This window comes from Aythya ferina, assembly GCF_964211825.1.
Source record: "Aythya ferina genome assembly, chromosome: 1".
Taxonomy (NCBI): Eukaryota; Metazoa; Chordata; class Aves; order Anseriformes; family Anatidae; genus Aythya; species Aythya ferina.
The window spans coordinates 147371788-147387688 of record NC_140296.1 but is presented as its reverse complement, the minus strand read 5'-3'; the positions used below and the strand labels follow the sequence as shown (position 1 = coordinate 147387688).

The 15901-nt window shown below is 46.2% G+C and overlaps 1 protein-coding gene across 4 annotated transcripts in view; it reads left to right on the top strand.

The window, feature by feature from the left end:
* The window catches only part of HIPK2 (homeodomain interacting protein kinase 2), a 132575-nt gene extending 119886 nt beyond the window's left edge, over positions 1 to 12689 (top strand). For all 4 annotated transcript variants that reach the window (XM_084536236.1, XM_084536234.1, XM_084536237.1 and 1 more), the window contains exons 14-15: positions 45 to 205; positions 1981 to 12689. In XM_084536236.1, the coding sequence (XP_084392362.1) occupies positions 45 to 205; positions 1981 to 2448 (629 nt within the window). In that variant the 3' untranslated portion in view covers positions 2449 to 12689. The remainder of the gene's footprint in view (positions 1 to 44; positions 206 to 1980) is intronic.
* Positions 12690 to 15901: the final 3212 nt, after the last annotated feature.

Below are 15901 nucleotides of genomic sequence, written 5' to 3'. Positions count from 1 at the left end.
AGAATGTGATATAAGCTACAAATGTGTTTCCTTTCCTGGCACAGTCACCACCAGTCACCACTCATCCTCCTACAAGTCCAAGTCCTCCAGCACCGTGACCTCCACCAGCGGTCACTCTTCAGGGAGCTCGTCTGGAGCCGTTGCCTATAGGCAGCAGCGACCAGGAGCACATTTCCAGCAGCAGCAGCCTCTTAATCTAAGCCAGGTAAGTCAACTGAGACAGATTTTGGTGGTGTGTCATCCAGCTGCAACCCACTGCTCCTCCAGCGTGGGCTGTACTGTTCTAGCCTAATGATAGTTGGGCCCCATTTGAGTTAGATCGACTGGTTTCAGCATTGCTGCAGACCTTGATCTTCTAGCTCAGCTCAGGCAGTAAAAGCAGCGCAGATCCTGCCCCTGAGTGGGCTGGCAGTACTCTGACTGGGTGTTTTAGAGTCAGATCATCTAACAGTGTGAGTGGGAATAACGTAAGAGAGGAGGTGCTGTGGCTCAGACACAAAGGAGTGGGACAGGACCATGCAGGAAGGCCTGAATTCACTGTAGCTGTAGGTAACCATGGGGAGAGTGTCCTTCAGGTGAATGGAGTGCATCAGTCCCGCTGCAGGAGTGGGAGATAAATCCCCGTCCGATGTGACAAGGCAAAATTGAGCCTCTGTGTGCATACGTGACCACTTGTCATGTAGTGAGTTTGATCCATTCCATGGTAAATCTGAGATCTGGGAAAAATCCCGTTACTCGGCTTCATGCCGTTCCCAGAATGTTTCATATTCTGTGACCAAAACACCCAGGGGATTCCCTGAGAGCTTCTTAAATAGCGCCCTTTTCATGGGCTGCACATGGAGCCTTTCCCTTCCCTGAGGTGAGGTGATGAGACTGGGGAAGTTAGAGCAGTTACTGCCATATCCAGAGGAGAATATCTGGAGAGCTCAGAGGACAGTGCCGTCTGGCATCCAGAGCTGGATGTAAGCAGAACTGGTTTAAGAAAATAGTCTGTGGGAGAAAAACGCTCCCCCTCCTCAAAATTTAGTTGAGATTTAAAAATGTAAATAACTTGAAATAAAAGTGAGCGAAAATAGAGGAAATGGGTAAAATGCCGTTTCCAAGAGGGGGGGAGGACTGTGGCTGCCACATTTCAGACCACAATGACAGCACAGGGAGTGCTTAAAAGGATGAAAAGAATTGGAAAAATAGAAGGAAATAACATGGAGCATTGCCCTTCCTGCCTTCTAATTCCTACTTTATTAGTTATTTAATGCTCTGACTACACCATAATTACAAATGGCTGGGAAAGCTCCTTGACATTATTGTGCAATGCAAAAAACAACTTAGAAAATCCCCAAAAAAGTACATTGTTCCTGTCCCACTGCAAGAAGTTGCCTGTGCTAAAGTAATTATAGTTGATTGCACGAGGCTACCAGGCACCTGCAGGATCTGATCGAGTTGAGGGTTTTATCTTTTAAAAAATAAAGTACTTATTCTACTTACTGTGGACGTGATAACCTCAAAGACCCAAACTGAACAAAAATAAATTGCCTATTCCAGGCATAGCTAAGTGACTTCATTCCCCTGAGCTATCAGTGCACCGAATTTCATCATCAGAGTTCAGTGACAGAAGCTGGGTGTTGTGTGAGTGACTGGACTTGTGGAAGATGTTTTTAGGACCCGAGCATCCGAGGCTGGGTCTTCATGGTAGCTGTGTCAGCAGGTCGTGGCTCAAAATGGGGGACTCTGCTCTCCTTCTGGGGGAGGTTCTGGTGAATGTACGAAGCTACAAGGTCTTGCTAGGCTTGGGAGGGACCCTTTGCCATCGCCTGTTTCCGAGGGAAGATCGCGGTGATGCTGAGGGTTTCAGGAGGAGCACGAGGGCCTTTCCTGAGGCCAACCTGGTTTCGCAGGGAGGCTCCCAGGCACGGCTGAGGAGGTAAAGAGCCGTCGTCTCTTGTCTTGTAACCGCTTATCACTATTGCTGTCTTTATCCAGGCCCAGCAGCACATCACGACCGATCGCACAGGGAGTCACCGGAGACAGCAAGCCTACATCACTCCAACGATAGCTCAGGCCCCGTACTCTTTCCCGCACAATAGTCCCAGCCATGGTACAGTTCATCCTCACTTGGCCGCGGCTGCCGCTGCTCACCTGCCCACCCAGCCCCACCTCTACACATACACCGCCCCAGCCGCCCTGGGCTCCACGGGCACCGTCGCGCACCTGGTGGCCTCCCAAGGGTCTGCGCGGCACGCCGTGCAGCACACCACCTACCCCGCCAGCATCGTCCACCAGGTCCCTGTCAGCATGGGCCCGCGGGTTCTGCCCTCGCCCACCATCCACCCGAGTCAGTACCAGGCTCAGTTTGCCCATCAGACCTATATCAGTGCTTCTCCAGCCTCCACAGTCTACACTGGATACCCACTGAGCCCCACCAAGGTCAACCAGTACCCTTACATCTAAACACTGGAATAAGGAGCGAGAGACACACCCGCCGCGGGGGAGCGAGGCGGCTGCTTTTGTACTGAAGAACATGACAAACTAACAATGCAATGGGAGGCTCGCGTGAAACTTGAACGAAGGAGACTTTCAGGAAGAAACGAGAAGGAGGAAAGAAGGGGGAGAACCAATTCTACAATTTTTATTTAAAAAAAAATAATAAAGAAAATGGAAAAAAAGAACAGAAAAAAAAATAAAACCACAAAAAAACAACCATTCTACACCAAACTAGAGAGAGAGAGAGAAGCAGAAGGACCCTCCAGCGGGTCCTGTGTTTTGAAGAACTTCACCAATAGACTTTTAAAGGTTATTTTCATCCAATAGTGAGCTACATTTAGAAATTTGTTGTCCAGAACACCTAAAATGAAATCCATTAGGTTTTTAATCCAATAGGTATATGGATTAGGGATTTATCCAGCATTTCATAGGGTTTATGCCCCATCCTTGCTGCGGTCTCCGTATCCCAAAGCACACGTGGGGCTTTGGGGTTTTTCTGGAAATAGAAAGTGGGTAAGGAAGGATGAGGGAGGAGGAGGAAATGTTGTCCCAGTGCTCTAAATTCTGATTAGCACTGATCTGCTTAAACGTAACAGGGCAAAACAGGCCACGCAGCACTGGTTGAGATCAGAAGCAATGGGGTTGTTTTTCCCTTTCCTCAAACACACTGGATAAATCCCTGAGAAATGCTATTCCTAAATGAGATCTCTAATAATGTATGTTGGATTTCAGTTTCATTTTATTTCGTTTTATTTGGAGTTTTTCCTTTTAATCCCTAGCCGTTTTAGTATAGGAGGAGACATTTTAGCTGCCCCCGGTAGAATGTAGCACTATACAGGTCATACACCCTTTTTACTATTTTGTGTTGAACTTCAACGATACCAATAGACTATTCCTCAATGTGATTGCACAAAGAAAAGTGATATAACATAGGCATGTAACAAATGTGATTGTCCAGGTATGTGTGTGTGTGCGTGCGTGTGTGTGTGTGCAGATGCTGCCTTCTCTCTGTGGTGTGTTCCTCGGCACAGCCATTACAACTGTCACAGTCTTAGTTTTACATCATTCCCTCGTAGTGCCTTACCGAACTACAGACGCGGTTTAAGGGTTTACTTCCACTGGTACTCCTAGAAACTGACTGAGGCTAGTCGGAATTTAATCTCAGCTCTTTTTTCTTTTCAGGTTGTTTTTGCTGATTTTCTTCTTCTGGTGATGGTGGTGTTATTTTTTTTTTCCCCACGTTGTCAATCTTAGCTCACTTGGCAAGGCGTTGGGGAGGCTTGTAGGGGTTAGAAATGTGTATATCTGGGTGTTTTCTCTAGCACTGGATGGGCTGGAAGTGACCAGGTTGATTGTGAGACCCAGCATGACTCCCAGAGGGTCTGAAGGTGTGTTTGTGGATTGGTCTGTTTCTTTCCTGTTGAAGTAACAGCTTTCCTCCCCGGAAACTGCATTCTCATGTTGCTGCTTGCCGACGTTCTCGGTGGAGTAGGAGGACAGAGTCCTCCCAAGTCGTCAGGTTGTCTCAGTTGTACGTCTGAAAGGGGAACAAAACTTTAGCCCATGGGAGGGGGAGACACTAGTCATTGCCATCATCTCTCACTACATCTATCGGTGGGAGGGAGTTGGGAAAGGTAACAAGCAGACCCAAAGCAAGAATGGGAAAATCCAGTTAAGAGAGTCAAACTCAGGTTTCTTAAATGAAAGAGAAATATTGCAAGACATTGGGCTTTACCCACTCCAACACGGTTGTGGCAGTAAGAGTTTCCCTTCCTCCCCTCACACCAGTTCTGTGAAAGATTTCCTGCAGCGGTGTGATGCCCCTTGACTGGGAGGGCACGTTGGTACTGTGGGTCCTCCACACTGAGGAGCACTACGTGGTCTTGTTCGCTGAAGGTTTCTGAAGAGAGCCTTCCCTACAGCTGGGCTTGGTTAGGAGGGAAGTTTTGCTAGTAACAGCAGTTGCACTGCTGCATCAATATTTGGAAGTGTCTCTAGAGTACCCATGTATATGGTCGGGCTTGGGAGAAGGAAGAGAGTTTGACAGAAAGTTTCCATGAAATCCACATGGCTGCTCAGCTCCACTCCACGATTCCCTGTAACTAGAGCATGAAGTATTTAAGCGTTTCACAAGATGCTGGAAAATAGCAGGTTCATTGACAGAGTGGCGAGGGGTGGGTTCCCTGGGTGGCGATAAGGAAGGAGGTTCTCTCAAGTGGGAAAAGATGACAAAAGGACAAGCACAAATACATTTTCTTGTGGTGAGCACGTGGCTGGCCTGGAAGAAAAAGGGATCCTGCTATGTCGGATTCAACAAGATGGTTCAACAAGACTGTTGTCTTCTGGCAAACCACCAAATAACCTCCTGGTTGCCAGCTCCGATTCCTGGGCTATCCTTGCACAGTTTTCTTTTCCTGCCTGTCCTTCATTCCAGCTCAATATACTGTAGATGAAGATGTGATCTCCCAGCAGTCTGTGCACCTTACCCCTCCCTTTGGAAATACAACACTTCCCCTCTCATCTGGGGCAGGAAAATAATTCCCCATTCTCGCTGTAAAGTTCTGGTGCATTCCTCTCCTGTCCCACCAGTTCAGGAATGAGAGCGTCATGCTGCTTGTGTCATGAAAAGGAAAGATAATGTTATTTTATTGTATGGTTGTTATGATTATGATTATTATTTTATTATTATTATATTTTACTCTGGGTTTTAATTGCACACACATTCCTTAATCTTTGTGTTTGTTTTTTTTTTCTCTTAGTATTGTTGTTGTTATTAATTTTATTTCTCTCCATCAGTGGCATCAGAAGAGTTGCTGTGTTTGTGAACACTGCAGAAGGAAGGGGAAATAAGGTGGTCCTGAGAATGAGAACCTAGGAGGAGTGGGGCGGCTATGGGAGACGGTCTTGAGGGACAGTGTTCCTCCATGTCCCATCTGCATTTCAGAATAAGTCAGAAACATTCACTCAGAGGCCAAAACCAAACACCAGCTAACAATGATCTATCAGGAGAGTAGGATTAAAGGCAGATGAGGACCTTGGGGCCTTAGGATCTGGCTCACCATCACTTTGATAGGACATTTATTTGAGATCAAGCCCTACTTGTGCTCCAGGCCATGATTATTTGGCCTTTTTGACTAACCCAAAGCCACACGATGTGGTGAGGGTTGGGTTTTCCCAAAAGAGAAATCAGATACGTGGTTCTCCAGAAAAAGGACTAGCAGAGGAACTGCAGTAGAAGAGTGCACATGGTTCTCAGTCCAGTCACGGATGGGATAAACAGTGCTGGTGCACACAGCAGGCGTTAGCTAGGTAAAACACAGCAGCAGAAAGAGCAGGTTCCTCACCTGTTCTTCCACTCTCACTGAAGATTAGTCAGGTGTCCACAGGGCCAGGATGCTTGGTTTGCCTTTTTTTTTTTTTTTTTCTTTTTGTCCCTGATGTAGATTTTCCTTTCTTTTATAATTATTTGTTGTGAAAATTAATTAAGCTATTCTAGTCTCTAGAATGTAGGTATTTATGTTTTCAATTTGCATCACCTGCTCTGTTAGAATGGGGGGAAGCAGTGGCTGAATTGAAACTCCATAAAAAAATGATAGGACTTCAGCAGAGACTTAATCATGCACTTGAGTGCTTTACTGAAGAATAGACTTAAACCCTTCAAGTTAATTACTTGTTTATATGCTTCTCTGGCCTAGGACTGTTGAAGCATGGAAGGCTGTAATCTCAATCACAAACGTGTTTTAATTGTATTAATTGTGTTTTCCCTGTGTACCCATCTGACCTGCTCTCCCACGCAGGCTTGAATCTGATTTCGGGGGTGTTTGGCAGCGGAGCTGGTAGAGCAGCACACGCTGGCGGTGAGGAGCAATGCGTTGCGTGTCGGAGGAGGTGGCCTTTCACGTTGTCCATGCTGGAGTCGCTGACCTGCCAGCTGGAGGTGGACAGATGATCGTGGTGATGGGGCACTGGTGGCAAGGGATGAGCAGCGTGGCCGTTGAATTGCTGTGGTGTGGCGACAGCGAGTGAGGGCTGTGTTTTCTGGTGGGTACAGGGGAACTGAGCAACACCTCCTCCCTCACACCTGTACAAAGGCATGGTATGGGAAAGTGTGGTGCTGGTAGTCACAGGGGAAACCTGATCAGATTAGCAGAGGAAGCAAAAGTTTTGCATGCTATCGGTGCCACATACATAATAACAGCCAGCTTGTTTTGCTTGCAAAGTCCTTTGGGGAGGAAACAGGATTAACGTGTTTGGGTTGGGTTGGTGCTCTTTGAGGATGTGGAGTAAACTGCGTGGAAACTTGAGAGAGGAGGCGAATGTTTAGATACTGGAAGTGTTTTGGGTGGCTTGTGGCTGGCATGGCAAGAAGGCAGTCCCTTTCGCCATCATCTCATCTTGCTTCCTTCGCATGGGGGAAGCAGAAAGAAGCACGGACATTGCCTCTCCTTAGGGGTGGATCTTCAGACTATTGCTGTGAAACCAGACTGTAGAAGGGAGTGGAGAAAACAGTTGACATGATCAGAATGGAAGACCTGAATGGAAGCACTTCCCACTGCAGACTGGAACAAATCCAGTCATTTGAGAGAGCACAAGCAATTGCATCGTCCTCAGCAGTTGCACCTGCTTGCACCCAACAAATCAGGCCTTGTCAGATCTCTTTCTCTCTCTTTGTTCTGTGGTTTTGTCATAATATCTGAAACATTCCAAGGAAGGGACACTTCTATCTGACATTTTTCCTTTTTTATATTTTCAAGGGATTATGTCTTGCAATTTGGTTTGAAGGAAATTCCATTTGCAAACTTGAAGGGCGATAAACCCAGCTTTTTCTTTAACCAAAGAAACTTTATTTTTTAAAGAGAGAGAGAAAGAGACCCCCACCCACTATGGAAATTAAACCAAGTCACAAGTCACAGCTGCCAGGCAGCAGTGATAAACTGTGGAATTGCCTCGTTTGTCTTTTTCTTTTTCTCTCTCAAGTTTCTATCATTGTCTCAAGTAGCTAGCTTGATGAGCAGAGAAATTCACACTAAATATTGCTGCTATCCTAAACTTTAGGGGATGTCAAAAACGTTATTCTTCTCTCATTGCTGTTCACCTTAAGATGCATCAGTGGCAACAATGCGGTGTTGAAATTGTGAGCTGTGGAGTGGGGATAAGCTTCTGGGTGTTCCGCATGCTTCTGTAGTACCTCCTTCTCGGGATTTGGGATGCTGGTTTTGTTCTGAGGGTCAGACCCCAAAGAGTGCTGCAGCATCAGGCCTTATGTGGCTGGGTAAGGGTATTGGACTTAGTGGTGTGCTCTTCCACGGCGTGGCAATCATCCCATCGGAGAGGTCTGACAGTTTCGGGATAGCTGTATGCAAAGTCCACGTTACTGATCTTTGCTCAGGGTGGGCAACACAGACAGGAAAAGCGTGGGACGGGAAGGCTTTCCCCCTTCCTGCTGACGTAGCCCTGCCTGTCCCACAGGAACGTCAAAGCAGTTGGTCCCCAATCCTGGACACCCAACCCCATCACCCCCCTGGTCCCCAAACCTCCCTGGCTCTCCTGTGAGGAGAGCCCGTGCCCAAAGCACGTGCTGGCCCCCGCTCGCCTCTCCTGGCCTTCTGCTCATGCAGGGAGGAGGAGGTGGGGGTCTCCACTTCTGGGATCCCCACCCCTACCCCGGCAGTGCCCGGAGCTGGTGCATTGATCCTACAGCACATGGCGGTGCTGGGGCAGCTGGCAGGAGCACAGCATCGACCTCTCCTGGCAGGTCCCGGTCCCATGGGCGGCACCGCTGTCCGCAGGGGCAGTGTGAGGCGAGAGCTGCCAGCCAGGGCTCTGTGACAGAGGTGGCTTTTCCCCGAGTGCCTGGGGGTGACCCCGGTGTGTTTGGCAGCCTGTTAAAAGCTGCCGGCATGTGTGACAGCCTGCAGGACGGGCAGGGATAGGCCCCACGGGCGCCAGGCCCCGTGGGTTATAGGCCGTGCGTTACAGCACCAGGAGTGGGGCTCGAATGGCGAAGGAGCTCGGTTCCTCAGAGGTCTCACGAAGCATGCTAGGAGGGTTGGCTTTCTGCATTTCTAGTTTGAAACTCCTGTTTCTCATTTACGGGTTAGCTTTGTCCTTCCAGTTTTAGCAGTGCTGCTATAACAGACTATTCATGTGTGTTTGAGGATAAAGTTTTTGTTTTTAATCTTTTGCTTATCATAGTTAATCTAAGAAAGGCAATACTAAAGGTATATTTTTTTCCAAAAATGATATTTTTTACTGCACTGATAAATATTGTGACATCTCTGTTCTTAACTCTTTCGCTGTGAGGGGAACCGTGTGCAGACTCACACAAACCTTGTAAATACTTGCGTGTACTTCTGACAGCCAGGGATTTTTTTTTTCTATTTTTTTTTTCTTTAAAACAAGGTTTCCTCTTTGAAACAGAAAGCAATGGGGCAACAATGCTCAGAGCAAAAGCAAAGCTTATCCCATTTTCAGAACATAGCCAAGGAGTTTTTGCAGTGCTGGCATAGAGTTAATATTTAATGCCGATGTGTTTTGATTTTTTTTTTTTTTCTCCAGCAAATTGTTTGGAAAGGAATAAAACAGAAAAGCTTTGGTCTGGAATTCTGATCAGAAATGTTATTCGTCTCTTTTATGGCACCTCTGATTTTTGTTTTTCCTTTCTTTTCCAAAACTGGCTTGCTGCAGGCTTGCTGGCCTGGGCTCTAGGTCAGTCGGCGGCTGCGCCGGGCGCCTGGTGCTCAGGGACCGCCGACTCCTTTGGAAGCAAACCCGCCGCCGGTCAGGATTCGGGATCCTGACGGCGACAGAGGGTATGCCAGCAGACCGTGGGGTACCCTCGGGTTTTTTACAGAAGGATTTAGATACACTTATATTACGCAAACTGTGACCTAATGGCAATAATTACCTCAAATGTGGGCATTCATCCTGGTTTTAGCCTTTCTGAAAACATGTAGCCAGCTTGAACTTTGATTCAAAGACTCTAAACTCTGTATGGGCGGAATAACGATAAATGCCCACCCTGGTCATTGTTGCTTGAGTGAATTCTGAAGACAGTGAATCTTTAAAGAGAAAAAGTTAAACCAAGGAATAGATTACTCTTTTATGTATTTTAATCAATTGTGATGTTAAATGCACATGTAAGTATATATGTTTATAGCTACTGTAAAATGCTTTGGCCTTCTAGAAGATATTTAATGAGTCACATTTTAAACCAATATGAACTGAATAATAGACTGTGGCTACTTAAACAGTTTTCTGGCTACATTTTATAGTTATTACAGTGTTTTATAGTTTACATTTAAACTGGTACTTTTTAAGGGAAATCTTGTGTTTGTAAGTGACACCTTCAAAAACTCAATACAGCTGCCTCTTTTTAATTTTGCCCTTTACAAATGGAAAAGTACAAGTGTGTCTTTAATATGTATATTCTGTTCTGAGGTATAACATAGTGTTGGAAAGTCAGTCCAGAGATCAAGTAATCCACTGTATTCCAAAGTCTGGTTGAAAAACACTCCACCCACGTTGCGGATTTAGCACCTCTAGTCCAACAGATAAGCTATTTGTTTGTGTGCTCGTTTAATACCATACTTTATCCAACTCCTTGGGTTGAAGCAGGGAGTGCAGTACTTCCAAATTCACTGTTCTGTGTAGGATCCTCATCTGGATGAAGATACCCATGTAAGAGAATGAAGGATATTCAAAGGAAGGATTGTATTGTACTGTTGATAAATCTTTAGCCAAATGATTAATTCCTGAGTTTAGTGATTGCCTGTTTTATTTTGGTTTTGTGTGTGTGTGTGTGTATGTGTGTGGTGTATGACAGCCACTCAGAGGCAATGCTGTAATTTGGCTTTCGTCTGTTCACCCCGTTATTACAAACGGTGCTTACCACCGCAGAAACTTTTTGAACCAGTAAACTAAATACAAAGTTCATTGACCATCTCCTTGTCAACTTTGTTTTCTTAGCCAGCGTCAGTTCCCATCAGTGCTGTCTCCCTGCTGCTGTTACGGTGTACTTTGCATCTGGGTATGTCACACTACCCCCTCCCCAGTCTCGCCTAGCTGTCTAGCTTGCTCTTTTGTGTTCTGTCACTCGAGTAACCAATGAACATGGTATAAATGTCTGCTGGGCGAAATGGTACTGCTAGGTCATGAAAGCACGGGAATTGGCATTTAAAAACTTAAATCTGTGTCTGTGTGAAGAACCGAGCTTCTGTGGTGGAGCCTGGGCACCCCAGGGGGGGCCCTTACATTTCTGCCCCATGCCCGAGGCACTGGTCCCAGGAAGCCCAGGGTCAGCGGTGTTGCAGAGGAGCAATGGGGATGCTCGTGGTGCCGCTGGCTGCTGATACAATCCCCCAGTGCAGCTCAGGGCTGCCGTGCCCACCCCGTAACCCACGGAACCAAAGCGACGATGCATCGCATGGCAGCCCACGAGCAGCACTGGGGCTGGCAGGGATCATCCCCCCCCTTTCTCAATCATCGCCTTTTGCTGCCCTCGGCACTTGCACGACCTTTTGTTCTTAAGGGGGGGGGTCAGACCCGCAAACACCAGCACACTCAAGCGAAGGAGACAGTCCTTTTGAATACTTTGGCTTGCAGATTGTCAGGCAAGAAGGGGTTTTGGCCACTGGCAACGCACATCCCATAGAACCCGAATGGTTATGTATAGCACCGCTGCCCTCGGAAAGGAAAAAACAGGCTTCTGCCATGCTTCCATGTCACCTGGTTACATACAACACTTCTGGCTCCCCTTCTCCCCCACCTTTATTCCTTCTGTGTTCGATTTTGTGTTTTATTTAATTTTATTTTTTGCTCTGTATTCTTTTCAAAATGAAACTTCCATGGATATCCCAGGGCACAACCATTTCAGGTGTAAAAAGGATCTCCTCATCCCCTGTTTCACCAACCAAGAAACCAAGGCTTTTTGGGTACCGACTCTACTTGGGCAGAATCAGAATGTAGCCTGTATCTTTCATACCAAACCAAATTTCTGAAAGGAGCGGAAGTGTAATTAATAGCTTTATTAAAGGAGTGAGAGAGAGAGAGAGAGAGTAAGAGAGGGAGCGAGATGGAGAGAAGAAAGAGGGGCATCTAGGAAGTTGACGAGGCTAGACTTCGGGTAGTTAAAAACAAACCAAGAGGTGAAACATTATTTACGAACAGTAAAATCCTTTTAAAATCAGGAAGGGGGAAGCGGAGGGAGCATTTTATACCTTTCGACTGCCCACAAGCCCAGCGCACCCTGGATGGAAAGTGGAAGTTAACGTACACTGAACCAAAATTCTTGAGGGGAGAGAGGGGAGGAAAAGCTGTGAAATACTATCACCACTGCAAGGGAAAAGATGCCCCTGCCCCAGCTCTGGATCTCGAATGGTTCTTTCTCTACAGCATCATCTCAGCCCAGATACCCCATGAAAGCCCTGAGCCGTTGTGTTCCTTCACTGTACGGTTTCTGTAATAAGAGTGTTAATCCATGTTAATCTTTGTGAAAATTATTGTGTGCAACAGTATTTTCTTGTGTACTGCTTTTTTTTTTTTTTTTTTTTTTTCCTATGTGAATTGTCCCTTTTTTTCTTCTTTTCTTTTCTTTTTCCTTTTTTTTTTTCACTTTTGGAAAATATGTCTTTCTTCTTTTAAAAAAAACAAACAAAAAAAAAAAACACAAAAAAACAAACTGATGTGTTGTAGACCTCTATGTAACCTATTCCTTAGTCTCATATTATAGGTATGTTATAAGAATGGATATTTTACTTGGCTTTAGAATGTTTTACAAGAAAATTAATTCTTAACCAATCAAGTTCTTGCTACTAAAAAAAAAATGCTTGTGTTTTTCATCATGACGTTGTGTGCTTCTAATTAATAATCATTTTCGTTGTAGAAAAATGGAGTGAATTTATATTAGTCTTGGAAACTAATAATAGCATTGTAAATTTATGAGATGATTTTAACAGAAAATACATTATAGAAGAATATAGTTATTTTAATTGTAATATTACTAACTGTAGGGTGAGAAAGGAGGTCCCGTTGTGGTGAACTATGTTATAGCTTGTTATTCACGGTTTCTTTTTGATCATTTTTTCGGTCTCTGAGGTGAAACGAGTTATTAATCAGAATTTGTAAACTCACATATGCATATTGTATATGTGTAGAAATGTAATCACACTTTGTCTTGGAATTACATTAAACTGTTTTAAGTCACTGCACAGTTTGTGTGTCTATGTGTCTTATCACTAGTTAAAGTTTGGTCTGAATGTTTGGTTAGTTTTCAGTCACTTTTATTTAATCTCCCAAGTCTATTTGGAAAACGTTGCTAATAGTACCCTTAATAATAAGTAAATAGTTTTCCTTTTGAGGTGGCATTTTTACACGTGTGAGACTAGCAGTTTGTTCTCATTGCAGAAGAAGAGTGTGTTTATGGTCGGATGTTCAGCTTGGAGCTTCACCGAAGCACAGTATGGTTGCGACTTGCACATCCCTTTGGAGCTCCCCGGCACGCTGACAGAGGTGCAGGCACCAGCTGCAAATATCAGCCTGGTTTTTCTTTGCATTATGCCTGAGCCCCTGTTTCATTTGTTCCCTTTCATCTCTTTGCCAAGCCCCAGCTGACCTTTGAGAAGTTTACACAGACACCAACGTGCTTCAACAACCACTCGCTGCCACCGGCAGCACCTGCCCTTTGGGCAGTTTCCATTTACACCGATAGACTCACTTGGGCAGGATGCCTGTGAAGGATCCCCTGTTACTCTGTGCCACCCTGCAGGAGATGCCCTCCCTCACCCACTCTCTGTGCCGGAGGGAGAGCAAGACCTCCTCCTTTTTGTTGCTGACATTTTCCAGCACAGGGACTCGTGTGTGAAACACCGTGCCTCCTGGCATGCAGGATTCATCTTCTTAATTTGCCCTCTGCCTTCCCATAGGTGGCCAGTGAGATTCACCGTGGTTTATACTGAGCTGTCTAGTATATGAAACATCAGATAAGCGTTGCTTTGGATTTCTCGGCAGATGCTGAAACCTGTGGTAACAAGAGGACACAAGAGCTAGCAGCCTTAAACTGGCTTAGACCCCAATTCAGCAAAAGCAATTAAAGCTGTACTGCTGGTGCCTATTTAACAAGCCACTTAAGTTTGTGTTTAATTTAAAATTGTGTATCCTAATAAACGTCAAGCTTTTAATCACATACTAGCAGGTAATTGCATGGGTAGGTGCTTTACTGGAAATGAGTTTACTGTGTTATGGTATAAGGAGAAGACATTGGTGAATGGTCTGATCTCAGAAACAGCTATAAATCATAAAGAGCAGAGTTTCTTAACTTTTCTTATAAATCATAAATGGCAGAGTTTCTCCATGTTTGCAATGTGTTACACTGTCTTGTTTTGTTGTTTGTTTGGTAACACATCCATAAAACTGAAAGAAAAAAGAAAAAAAAAGTTTGTCATTCTGTTGTCCAAGACCAGAACAGATTAAAAATGCATTGCAGTCGGACTATGTTATTTCTGACCATTTATCCACAGGAGAGGAAAATACTTTCTCAGTTTGAGCAGGGCTGCTTCCGATGGAACCTGTGATGTCTCACAGGAGGAAATGAGGATTTTCAGCCAGCAGATGAAAAGGTGAGAATGGTCTCAGAGAATCAGATATGCCGCCAGTGACCCAAATCAGGCCTCCAGAGTGTGGGACGTCTGAAGATTCAGCCATTTCCCAGGTTTCTCCATGGACAATTTATCCACACATCTACTTGCAAATACTCCTGAGTTTGTTTAAATCTAAACTTGGTGAGTTGCTGGGCCTCAGAAACACTGGCACCTGGACCTGGAGAGCATGACTCTGAGCAGCTGGTACCAATGAGCACCACCAGCTCTGGGTCATGCCTGCTCTTCCTGGGCCAGAAGGAATCCCTCTTGCTGCTCTGGGAGTGGTTGCCTCAGCAAAACCAGTTCAATCCAGGTGGGGATGGCTCTTGCTTAAAATTGAGATGGTGGTGGGTACGTGGATGTGGCATACACGTATGTTTGGTGTCTGAAGTCTGCCTCTTAAGTTTGTATTTATGAGGAGAACTTCTCTGATCTGCAGCACTGCTCAGCCCTTCTGGTCGCTATTCACTTCCAACAAAACTGGAAATGTGGGCAGGGAGAGGAGGGCATCGGTGCTGCTCCAGGCCCCTCAGACCACTGCCCTCCAGCCCTGTGCAGGTGTGTGCTCAGCTCAGCACAGGGCACCCAGGCTGCAGCTGTGGGCCTGCACCTCAGCATTTCAAAATCCTTCCTTCACTTCTTTATCCTTGCAGCCGCTCGCCTTTGCCGTGCCAGCCAGGCCAGGGCAAACCTGCCTGCATCAGCATTTGTTCTCGTGCTGTTTTCCTTTGTTTTCTACCGCGAGGTGGTTGTGCAGACAACGAGCAGTGAAAGCTGACATTGTAGGCGCCGGCGCTGCATAGGGAGGCCTCTGCCTCTCGGGGCTCCCGCTCACGGGGCGGCAGCGTGGAGGGAGCCCCAGGCCCACGCTGACAGGGACATGAGTGGGGACCCCAGGCCAGCTCCATCCCCTTCGGGACTTGCAGAGAAAGATCTTACAAAGTCACTTTATTCCCCTTCTGCTCTTCCGAGCTTGTTTAAAAGATATATATATAAAGGTTGTAATAATGCGTGGTTAAAAAGAAAGACTTACCTTAATTCAAAACGCTGTGACAGCACACAACAGCCATTTGTCCCCCCTGTGGGTAAAACCCTCCCATTCCACACAGTCCCCAGACTCCAGAGCTCAGCTCACCGCTGTGGCAGCACGTCAGGGCTCCCTGGCTGCTCGGATCTCTTCATCCTGCCTTCCCCCTTCTCAAAAACATCCCCTTCTAGTTGTTAATGACCCCTGTCCTGCATGACCCCATTTCCTCACCTCTCCCCTTGCCTCCTTTCTTTCCTCTCCGTATTGGTTTGACCCCAGCATGTGTGTGCATAATTTAGCAGGGTGCATGAAAGCTGGGGGGTGTGGGGAGAGCAGGCACGGCTTGTGACAGGCAACAGCCTGTAGTGGAGGGTGATGGGAAAAGCAAATCCTATTAGTAGTGTGTTTTTTTTTGTTTGTTTGTTTTAAGCTTTAAAATAACATTGTGAAAAGAAGAAACAAAGAGGCTGGGGCCCTTTCCCTGCAGCCGTGCAATCCCACGGCTCTGTAACCATCCTCTCCGCCAGCAGCCCTTGGTGCTGCCTGCTGAAGGACGGAGATGGAGGTGCACAGCATGGACCAGTAGCACAAGGGAAGTAAAAAAGCCTGTGCAAAGAGGTGGTGGGCAGCAAAGGGTGGGAGAGGGTCTGGTGCCACTGGGAAAGGGGAAGCGTCCTGCGACCAGACACAGGAGGGAACAAGAGAGAACTGGGCAGAAACTGGGCACCGAGTTGAAGAGCAAAAGAAAATGGTGATG